Source organism: Chelonoidis abingdonii, chromosome 3 (assembly GCF_003597395.2).
Source record: "Chelonoidis abingdonii isolate Lonesome George chromosome 3, CheloAbing_2.0, whole genome shotgun sequence".
Taxonomy (NCBI): Eukaryota; Metazoa; Chordata; order Testudines; family Testudinidae; genus Chelonoidis; species Chelonoidis abingdonii.
In genome coordinates this window covers 67149494-67161678 of record NC_133771.1, presented here as the reverse complement: position 1 = coordinate 67161678, position 12185 = coordinate 67149494, and the positions used below count along the sequence as shown (strand labels likewise).

Here is a 12185-nt window from a genome sequence, read left to right as displayed (position 1 = left end):
AATAGGATGTGCAGGAAATTATCCATGTGAGTCCTAGTGTGTTAAATTTATCTCAAAGCTAAATCTTGACACCTCATGATGAAAATTTACCTGAGAGTGTAAGGTAAAAAAATAGAAGTAAAATATTTTGAGCATCTTTACTCTGATTCAGTTGAAGTGGGTTCTTCTCCATTTCTGGCTACAAGTGTGCAAGAAATCTTTGCATCAGACTCACATTAGATTCCAATAAACTCCTGAGGTTTAAGAAAAGCATCTGACTTTGAAATGAGTTGCAATAGTTCACAAAGTGATCTGTCTTCAGAGGAGGAGAACAGCTTTCTGTGCTTTCTCTTGGCCTCATCTTGCTCCCATTTGTGGGAACCCCACCACTGATCTGCAGGAGCAAAGTCTGTGTTGAATCTGCCAAACCAATTTGCCAACACAATCCTCATGGGTGTGCTCACTTTATTAAATCTTAATGTGTGCAGTATCAATAAGATTTAAACTGACTGGCTCAGAAATTACAAGTGACTGAAAAACTAAACTATGGTATATGATAAAAAAAAAAAGTTAGACTTTGACTTCTTCTCAGTCATTCATGATTTCTGAGCCAGGCATTTTAAATTTTACTGACACTGCATATGTTAAGACTGAGTGAAGCGAGAACAGCTATGTGGATCATGTTGGCAAAATTCCATACATATGTATCATCTCTCCACATTCCCCCACTTTTAATTTCCACTTACTGTGGATAACGTTTATAAATATTAATAAACTTATTTACTTGTTTGTTTATTAAAAGTGACTACATTCTTTAAAAGCCAATCAATTCTTACTGATAAGCTCTTCATATACTAGAAAAAATGTGATATTATATTTTTAATATTTCAAAAGGTGCATGTGTTGGGATAATGAGGAAGGGGCCTTGGGATCACATGACCAGTAGCTATTGGGATATTTTTCCCATTTCTCTGTAACAGTGTGGTGGCTATGGTTTGTTTTTCTTAGAGAATTAAAAATCTAAACAGCATTCCCCTCAAGATTCAAACAACTTTGGGAAGATCAATTTTGGGGCCTAACCTACTTCTCAGCATTACTTTAACTTCAGATTTACTGCATGGAGCATAACAGTTAGGTTTTAGAGAGAGGTGAGAAAGTAGTATGTGATTAGACTGGGAGACACTATAGTCCAACTCTACTGTCTATTTACTGCACATTTCTTCTTGTCAAGTGAACACTTGAGCATACCTACTACTTTGTTAATATCCTCTGCTTAAGAACGTTATCCAGAACATTGCTTTATATGCTAGTCAAACAAAAGAATTAATCATTTTTATAAAAATGTAATGAAAAATGTACTGAAGGTTAGAATATATGAGAGTACCCAGTTCAGGTTTGTCCAGTAAACTGATAAGAATCCGAAAAGGCTTTAGATCCTGCATCAGTGTGCTCTCTTCTCCATGTCCATTAACTTGTAAGATTCCCACCATTGCCTATAAAAAGCATAAACAGATCAGAAAATCAAGAAGAAAAGAACACCTTCTGAAACAGGCAATTATGAAAACATGCAAAAAGGGGAATTACTCACAGTGGAGGAGACCCTTTTTTCTTACCTCCCATGCAGATCATTCTCCATACCTAGGATTCCCCTTATTGTTGATAACATCACATTCTATTCCACAGAAGTGGAATATATTCTAATATGTGTAGAAGAGTGGGGAACACCCAGTCTAGTAGCATAAATAGATGCTTACTCAAAATTTCTTAAGAGTAATGAACAAGGGGTATAAAGTGATGATGTAGCTCAGGGGTAGGCAACCTATGGCACGTGTGCCGAAGGCGACACGCAAGCTGATTTTCAGTGGCACTCACACTGCCCAGGTCCTGGTCATCAGTCCAGGGGGCTCTGCATTTTAATTTAATTTTAAATTAAACTTCTTAAATATTTTGAAACCTTATTTACCTTACATACAACAACAGTTTAGTTATATATTATAGACTTATAGAAAGAGACCTTCTAAAAACGTTAAAATGTATGACTGGCACACGAAACCTTAAATTAGAGTGAATAAATGAAGACTCGGCACACCACTTCTGAAAGGTTGCCGACCCCTGATGTAGCTACTTGAGAAGGTAAAAAAAAAAAAAAAAAAAAAATTTAAATACAAGGCTGAATAAAACAGTAATCTGCCTATTCAGGATGCACCTTGGCTGTCAGACTACTTTCTTTAGCTCAACTGCATGGAACAAGTAGCAATGAGATCTTCACAAGGAAGGGAAAACAATGAGCTCCTATACTGAAGTACTTTATTCCATGGCACCAGAGGCAGAATAAAACTAACTAGACTCTCACAAGCTATTTAGTTTCTCTCTGCTGATGGCACAGCAGTCTGAGTAGGAGCTAGTGCATTTCTTCTACAGCTTCTAAAAAAGAGAAGAGGAGAAAGAAGGAAGAAAAAAGAGAAGACAGTGGGAACGAGACAGAAAAAAGGTTTGATCTTTCATCTACTAAGAGGTAAGTATAACACAGTATCTTGGAAAATCATCCACACCTGAACACAGAGGTGAGCTCTCCCCTTTATTGGGAAAAACAGGTATCCTCTACCTTGAGCATGGCTGCTGAGAAAAAATGGAACTGGATTGTATAAATATTGGCACCCTTTCTAGCATCCTGAGAGAGGGAAAAGGTTAAGTGGATAAAGGCATCAGTCAAGACATCCAGGTGAATGAAAGACACGGGAATGGATTTAATCTGCAGGCCATAACTTTATTACCTTAACAATGGGCAAGGGGTGGAATGCACCCACTTGCTCTCACAAACAGGTATCTCACTGGGCCCTTGCGTTGCTACACGGCTTCCTCCATATAACCAATAATTCAAGGTCAACTCTCTACAGCCTCCCACTAGGATTCAGCTCACTTATGAATCATCTTGCCCTTCCCTCCACAAGAAGGGCAGAAGGTTCCCAGGGGGACTTCAGCCTTTGAAGACTTACAGTCTCCCCTTTTCACAGGAAACAGACCAGCCAAATCCCAAGTCTCATTACATCTGAGAGCTGGCCCTTTTAGCTCATATTCACAATAGACATCAGCCAAGACAAGCTGAGATGACCTAACCCTTTCTATATTAACTCCTAATGTTAGAGTTCCCATTCTTTCTTACTCCTTTTAACCTAACTGGGCCTCCAAAATGCTGTGAGGAAGGCAAAAACCCCACTGGACTATTTCCATTGTAGCCCAATGGAAAAATTCCTTCCGGATCCCCAAAATTGGTGGTCAGTCTGACCCAGAGCAGCCTTGAAACACATCTCCATATATCTTAACTAATGGAAGAGATGGTGAGGAATTTTATAGAGGCAAGTCTGCCTCCAGATGCCCAGGAAGGCTTTAAATGGAGGGGGGAAGGTTCTGAGGCCAACTGTCTCCGCCATTACCCTCCAGTCAGCTAGCCAATAGGTAGCAGAAAAGCCTCCCTGTCCTTGGCATAGTCCTGCATGTACCAGAGACCAGAGGAAGGGCTCTCCCTTTTCCACTTGTGGGGACTGGTCATCCCCTGCTAGTCTAACCAAACTCCCTCTCCCCCACCGCTGAGACAGGGAGGGACATTTTTGTATTCTGTACAAGTGGGAAGGGGGCCTCTTCAAATCTGTTCTGTGGATAAGCAGACTTCAGTCTGCCATGCTGTCAATCAAGCACTTTCCATAAGTGCTACTCTGGCTAACAGAGAGGAAGCAGTAGAGGAGAGATGGGATTAAAATACTTCCATATAATATTATTGCTTTAAAGAAGAGAGTGCTAGCCAATGTTTCACACTAAGCTTTTCACTGAAATGTAAGAGTTCTAGAATAATTATTTCTTTTACCAACAAGGATATATTACAAAAAGGCAGACCACCTAAAATTTCCTCATAAAAAGACAGAAATTACATGAATATATTGAGATGGCCAATTAGTGGATGAGGAAACCGCAATTTTTGTCAAGACAACTCTTAACAGAAAGAATATTTTTATAATAAGGTTTGTTTATAAGGATTTATATTGAGGCAAAGAATAGTTTCATAATGAGTAATGTAAAAAAAAAACCAACATATTACTGATACCTGGACCAACATTTCCTTAGAAAAGGTATTGAAATAGTAAGTGGCATGTTCCTCAGGATTGCTCTGTCTTGTGCTTCTAGGTCCTACAATAGCACCATTATTATCAAAACCTTCAAGCAAACAAAAGACATGACAAATTAATATTTATCTTTTTATGTTTTCTTCGTCAATTTTTTAAAACAGTGGATCAACTTGCACTGTTAACTTACCAATTTGTAGTCCAAGTAATGTCGGCAAGAGAAAGACCATTTTACATAGTTTAATAAAAGAAACTAATTAAATGGAACAAAGTATTAAGCTGACTGCTCTGCGAGTACACTCTGGAGTTTTAGTTTTCATTGAACACACTGCTAGCAGGGCCGGCTCCAGCGTTTTTGCCACCCCAAGCGGCGAAAAACAAACAAACAAAAAGCCGCAATCAGCTTTACTGCCACTGCTTCATTCTTCGGCAGAAATTTGGCGGCAGGTCCTTCCCTCCGAGAGGGACTGAGGGACCCACTGCCGAATTGCCGCTGAAAAGCCGGATGTGTCGCCCCTTTCTATTGACCGCCCCAAGCACCTGCTTGCTGCGCTGGTGCCTGGAGCCAGCCCTGACTGCTAGATAGTTACATTACTTTTTACAAGAAAAATGTAGACGTCAAAAAATACAGTATGTTCTACAGTATGCATCTTCAAAGTCAATGTACTATAGCAGCAGAAACAACAATTACAAAGAACTGTAGTTAACACTATTGAACGCTGTATAGCGGATTTTAAACATCAGAGGACCACAGAGACCAAAGCCAATGAAGCTACTGTCCTAATGTTGTTATTCTAAATTATTTATACACGTAAAAGGAATATCACAGTTAACTAGTAAATCATTTACAAAAAGATTCATATGCTAAGGAAAGCAACTTGATCACTGAAAAATTATGTGAATGAAATATCTAGTTTCCTCTCTGAAAATTTAATCTTTTCTTACAGAAATTCAACATTTTCCTGATGAGCTTTAAAAAAAAAACCAAGCTGCTGAAAACAAAATTTCTTCAGAAGTGGTTTTCATATTTTCTGCTCAAGAATGATGAAAACAGAAGTGTAACAGGTCCTCTGTCCGCTCCTCTTCTTGGGGCCCACTGGCTGCCCCAGTAAAGCACAGAGAGGCTTCTTCTTCTGCAGCACCCATGGCTTTATTTACACATGTTCTCCCACTACCAGTGATACACTATATACAGAGTAGGGCTTACTGTCTCCCCTTCCACACAGAGTCTGCCCTCAGCCTGGAGACTGACCTTCCCCTGGCCATTTCCCCTTCTTTTGGCTGCCACAGATGCAGCCAGTTCTAACAGCCAGGCACCAGACTTCTCCCCAGCTCCAATCTATTTCCCCTGATTGGGGCTGGCTGAGCAGGGGCTAATTAGGTGCCTTTGCACCAGCACCCTGCTACAAGAAGAAAAAGTAGAAAGGATGTCATTTAGTTTCAACTGCAAATAAACTAGTATTAAGGACATCTATTGAGAGCTAACGCAGACTTAAAAATGTTTAGTAAGATTTTTGTTTCTATTTAGTTTTCATAAAACTGTGCATTATGATAGAAGAATGATGAGAAATAGCTAAAAATAGATATGTAAGTACTATACTATGAAAACTTAGGCCTAAAAGAGCCTCACCACTTAGTTAAAAGAAGAGTGTTTTTATATTTACAGTAGAATCTTCATTAGTAATATAGAGCAACACAACACCAATTAACTCAAAGAAAAAAATGATTAATAAAAACTATACATATCAATTAAATGGAAAACAGAGGTTATATAATTGTACAGAATATAGGCTATGCCTACTCATTGTGTGCTAATTCTGCAACACTTGTACATGCTGAACTATGCAGCCACTCCATTTACTGAAATCACATTGACATCTGTGGAAATTGCACCCACGGAATAGCTGTGGAATCTGCTGTCAATAATTTTAAGAAAATAGTATGAAGTCACACCATGAGTTAGAGAAAGGCCTGTTCTACACTAGAGGGTTAGGCCGAATTTAGCCGCATTAGGTTGATTTAAAAATGAATGCATCCCCACAACCCACCCTGTTCTGTCAACCTAAAAGGCTCTGAAAACGACTTCTGTATTCCTCCCCAGAGTGGGGAGTAGCGGTAAAATAGACTTTGCTGGGTTGAGGTTGGGGTAGTGCGGATGCAAATCGACAGTATTGGCCTCCAGGAGCTATCCCAGAGTGCTCCATTGTGACTGCTCTGGACAGCACTTTCAACTTCAATGGACTAGCCAGTGTGACAGACCCAGGCCAGTGGGGTGCAGGAGTCTGGTAGAGAGCAAATATACTGGTCACTAGGTAAGTAGTTTTCTGTTCCCTCAGTGACCAGAGCAGGGTCTGCATTAGAGTAGTCAGGAACTTGCTAGAACCAATTAAGGCAGACAGGCTGATTAGAACACCTGCAGCCAATCAAGGCAGGCTAATCAGGGCACCTGGGTTTAAAAAAGGAGCCTCTCCAGTCAGATGGAAGGAGCCAGAGAGAAAGTGCGTTGAAGCGATCTGGAGCAGGAACACAAGAGCTGAGACTGAGAGGGTGTCTGCTGGAGGACTAAGGAATACAAGCGTTATCAGACACCAGGAGGAAAGCGTCCTGTCGGTGAGAGAAAGACGTGCTTGAGGAGCCTTGGAACTAGTCCCAGGGAGGGTGTAGCGCCACACAGCTGTTTCAAAATGGCACTAATGGACCAGCTGCAAAATCCATAGGGGCCCTGGCTGGAACCAGAGTTTATAGAGGGTGCCAGTTACCCCCAAACCTCCCATACTCCTGGATCAACACGGAGGAGTGATCAGAATGTGGGGATCCAGTGACCGAAAGAAAGAGCAAATCTCTATTATGCCAATAAGCGCAGACCCACCAAGAGAGGAGAACTTTGTCACACCAGTACAAGGAAAAGCCCCATGAAGCTTTTGAATTTCATTTCCTGTTTGTCAGTGGAGAACTCAACAGCACAGTGACCTGCAGTACCCCCAGTTATCGTAGAGCGTAGAAATGTTTCTACGCTTCCGCCTTCATCTTGTCCCTGAGTTACTGCAGATTAGGGCAAAAGAAACGCACTCGCGAGTGACATGTTTTCCGAGCTAGCAACCCTTCCAACATATGGCACAGCTCAATGCATGAGCATCAGTGGCAGACCCAGAAAAGAATAGATGACATATAGAGCAGAGCAGGATGCAATGACTGAGGCTAAGGTGGGAGCAAATAACGGACTGATGAATGTCTCTGCACTGCAGAAAGCCAACAAGACACAGACCCCGCTGCATCACTGTATAAACGCCTACCTCCTCCTATTTTCCATGCCTCCTCACCCAGATTGCCAAGAATGCAGCGCGAGGGAGCTCTGGCATCGCCACGCCACCCAGAGGATGCCAAGCAACAGAAGCGCATCAAACAGTTTTGTTTCTAGTGTGACTACATAAGCAATGAGCGCTGTCTTCCCTCCTCCCCACCCCACCCGGGACCTTGTTTTCTCTCTCGTTTTTTTTTTTTAATTAATATAGAAAGAATGCCTAGCTTCAAAATAATACTTACTTTATTTCAAAGGGGGGAGGGTGGTTGGCTTACAGGGAATTAAAATCAACAAAGGGGGCGGATTTGCATCAAGGAGAAAGACACCCAACTGTCACACCAAAGCCTGGGCAGTCATGAAACTGGTTTTCAAAGCCTCTCTGATGCGCAGCACACCTTGCTGTGCTCTTCCTATCGCCCTGGTGTCTGGCTGCTGAAAATCGGATGCCAGGCGATTTGCCTCAACCTCTCACCCCACCATAAACGTCTCCCCCATACTCTCACAGTTATTATGGAGCACACAGCAAGCAGCAATAACAATGGGAATGTTGTTTGCACTGAGGTCTGACCAACAGCGCCAGTGAGCTTTTAAATGTCCAAAGGCACATTCTACCATCATTCTGCACTTGCTCAGCCTACAGCTGAACTGCTCTTTACTACTGTCCAGGCTTCATGAACAGATCCCCCGAGCTCGTCACTAGGCAGCAGGAGAGCAGAGTTGCAGGGGAAGTGATTGAGCCATACAATGATGGAGGTTGCTAGGAGCTGGGCAGGGAAGACATTCCCAGAACGCCCAGCCAAGTTACATGTATGAGGACGGTTACCAGTCCTACTGCACCGTCTGCTGCCAGCAGCACCCAGGAGGACCAGTACGGATCCCCCGAGCTGGTCGCTGGGGAGCAGGAGAACAGCGTTGCAGAGGAAGCAGTAGATGATGATGGTTAGCAGTCCTACTGCACCATCTGCTGCGAAGGCAAGGAGCTGCTGCTGTGTAGCAATGCCAGTTGCTGCAGGTGCTTCTGTTTCGAATGCCTGGAGGTCCGGGTAGGGAAAGGTACCTCGGCCAAGGCAAAAGAGCAAGAGTCTTGTGAATGACACATGTAACAGGTCCAGAAGTGATATGGGGTGTTACAGCGCCAACCCGGACTGGAGCGTACAGCTGCAAGACTTCTTCACCAGCGACAAAGGATAGAAATATGTTGCACCTAAAATCTAAAAAGGCCCTCACATTTCCCAGAGTCACTACCCTTGATAACAGAACGCCAATGATTGCACTGGCTACTTGGATCACAACAGCCCCCACAGTAGACTTGCCCACAACAGCAGCGGTGACTGTGAGGTGAGCGGGCTCCATGCTCCGTGGTATGGCGTCTACACGGGTAACCCAGGAAAAAAGACGTGAAATGATTGTCTGCCGTTGCTTTCACGGAGGGAGGGGTGACTGACGATACGTACCCAAAACCACCTGTGACAATGTTTTTGCCCCATCAGACACTGGGAGCTTAACTCAGAATTCCAATGGGCAGCAGAGACTGCGGGAACTGTGGGATAGCTACCCACAGTGCACCGCTCCATAAGTCGATGCTAGCTACGGTGTTGAGGACACACTCTACCGACTTAATGCGTTTAGCGTGGACATAGGCAATTGACTGTATAAAATCGATTTCTAAAAATCAACTTCTATAAAATCGACCTAAATTTGTAGTGTAGACATACTCAAAGATGCATCAAATGTTGTTCTCAACATTCTCTATAGAAGTTTCAAGTTCTGTTTTACAGAAAAAAGGATAGTTACTTAGATTTAACCTTAATTTGTTTGCTTGTTTTTTAAATTTATTAAATGCAATTTCCTTTTATTTGGAAAAATTAGAGAAATGATCTACATATATAAATGTGTCTCCCTGTCTTCCTTAAAAAGACAAGAAGTAGCTCATAAAAGAGCCTTTGAACTGTGAAACAGATATGAAAATAAAGTATTTAATTGAAGTTGGAATTTTTGATCCTCCTGCTGAATGAACCCATTTGGCAGAACATGACATGAGTTTAATCAGCGGTATTTTAAAAAACAGTCAGAAGATAAACCAATTTCTATCATGAGTAAATATTGGTTTGATATTCAAAGATTTTTTAAACTGATTAGAACTGACATTTTCCATAGCTCTTCATCATTCCGTTTTCTGACCAACTGGCATTATATCAAGATGAAAACTGTTTCACAATGTGACGCTAAGCATCCATAATGTACCACTATTTTCACCAATGGAGACATTTTTAGCTACATGGCAGCTGCCCAAAATAGGCTAAAAAACGCTAATTTAGACCACAGTACTGTATACATTTACATACCTAAAGTTAAGCACGTATCAGTGTTTGTGGAATGAAGGAGTTAATATAAAATTTTACTTTTAAATATATTTCAACGTATCATTCTTCCCTTTATTCTCCTTACCCCTTCCTGATTCAAATGTAAGTTACACTGACTTACATCTTGTCTTAATTTAGACTGTTAGATCTCTGGGGCAGGGACCGTCTTTTAACATGTACAGCTCCCAGCACGAGTCCCATTCCTGATTAGAGCCTATGGGTCCTACACTACAAGAAAATATATAAATAATTTATATCTAGCAAGAAATATTGTTGTCATGGACTTTTTCACAAGGCTGTGCTGACAAAAAGGTAATCATTTTCTTATGTCACTTTTGATAAAATCAAAATCTGCTACACACAACTTTTTCAGGGGTCTTTCTTTGCATAGTCTAATACATTGGTGGCAACTGTGCTAAACTCATAAATATAGCATGAGCTTAATCAAGACTGATTTTTATTTATCAAGTCATATATCTAAGATTTCACCATTACCAGTACCTGGTATTATTTTTACCAAGTATATTCCTTTCTCTGCCATTAAACAGTTAATTATCAAGTGCAGTACAAACTTACCTAGAAGCCATGCATAAAGCCTTCGGTTGAGAGACATATCTCTGCGTAGTACTACATGAAGGGCTGCTGACAAAATTCTGATCATGTCTGGGCGCGTTGCCTGAAGAAATTAGGTATATTATTGTAGTTTAACCAAGAAACTGACATCATTGTAGTTTAACCAAGAAACTGGCTAATGGTAAGTATTCGATAAAAATTATTTAATTTTCTGAGACCTCTGAATTCATAGCAGTGAAGTAGCACAAAGTTCTGAGTCTTAGGAAATCAAAAAATGAGATTACTATTTGGAACTGCCACCTATTAAAATGCTGCATGACACTGCAACCATAGTAGAAAATTAACAGTCCATCACCGTACTACAATGTATTTCACTTTGCTTATCAAGTGGAAGTCACTGAAGCAAACTGATTAAGATGCAATAAAAAATCCCCAGTGGATACAGTCTTAAATAATTTTCTCCTCAATGATTAGTATTTAAAAAGCCCTAGCTTATGTGAATTTTAGTGCTCATAGACTGACTTTAAGGTCAGAAGGGACCATCATGATCATCTAGTCTGACCTCCTGCAAAATGCAGGCCACAGAAACTTACCCATCCACTTCAATAACAAACCCCTAACCTATGTCTGAGTTATTGAAGTCCTCATACACTGTTTGAAGACCTCAACTGCAGAGAATCTCCAGGAAGTCACTGTAACACCATGCTGCATGAGATAGCGGAAAACATCCCGGGCCCTGCCATTGCTGAAGAAAAATTCCTTCCCGACCCCAAATATTGCGATCGGCTAAACCCTGAGCATGTGCGCAAGACTCACCAGCCAGCACCCAGGAAAGAATTCTCTGTAGTAACTCAGATCCCACCCCATCTAACATCTCATCACAGACCACTGGGCATACTTACCTGCTGATAATCAAAGATCAATTGCCACATTAATTGCCAAAATTAGGCTATCCCATCATACCATCCCCTCCATAAACTTATCAAGCTTAGTCTTAAAGTCAGATATGTCTTTTCCTCCCACTACTCCCCTTGGAAGGCTGTTCCAGAACCTCACTCCTCTAATGGTTAGAAACCTTCGTCTACTTTCAAGTCTAAACTTCCTAGTGTCCAGTTTATATCCATTTGTTCTTGTGTCCATATTGGTACTAAGCTTAAATAATTTCTCTCCTTCCCTAATATTTATCCCTCTGATATATTTATAAAGAGCAAGAAAGGTACTACATGGATAGCTCTGAAAAATAAAATTTGGGTTCCAATCAACCAAAATGTTTCAGGTCAATTCAAAATCAAGTGTTTTGCTTTTTCAATTTATTTCAAGTTGATCAAATTGTTTCGGTCAACTCAAAATTAATTTTTTTTTTATTTTTTTCATTTTGATTTGGCTGTTTTCAAGTGGAGGTTTTTTTACCCTATTTTGGGGATACTTTATCTTAAAAATTGGCCCCATTACAATTTGAAACACCATTTTGAAATGAAAAGTCAAAACAAATAGTTCTCAAATTTTTCTATTTTTTCCAAATTTAGATCCAAATTTGCTAATAATTTTAGAGCATGAAAAAAATGCATATTTCTAAAAACAAATCTATTCATCTAAAAACTTTTACCCAGCTGCGGTGCCATCTAAACCCTGAAGTGGAAGGACCACCATGAGGAGTGAGGGAGTAGTTCTATCTCCAGGCATGCTCAATCAATCACTTATTTCCCTTAAAGAGGTCATCAGGAGCCAACAGGAAGGTATTTTTATTTAAAAACAAAACAAGGCAACTGTCCTTTAAGAAAGAGATTGCGCCCACAAAATCATTTTACAACAGACAGTGGCTAACTGCCAGCAAGTACTAAATTTCAGTCA

At 40.8% G+C, this 12185-nt stretch overlaps 1 protein-coding gene across 1 annotated transcript in view; it reads right to left on the bottom strand.

Annotated features, from left to right (window-relative positions):
- The window catches only part of DOP1A (DOP1 leucine zipper like protein A), a 96342-nt gene that overhangs the window by 72632 nt on the left and 11525 nt on the right, over positions 1–12185 (bottom strand). The window contains exons 7-9 of the mRNA XM_075064558.1: positions 10338–10437; positions 4079–4161; positions 1364–1472 (exon numbers count right to left, since the gene is read on the bottom strand). Coding sequence (XP_074920659.1) covers positions 1364–1472; positions 4079–4161; positions 10338–10437 — 292 coding nt within the window. The remainder of the gene's footprint in view (positions 1–1363; positions 1473–4078; positions 4162–10337; positions 10438–12185) is intronic.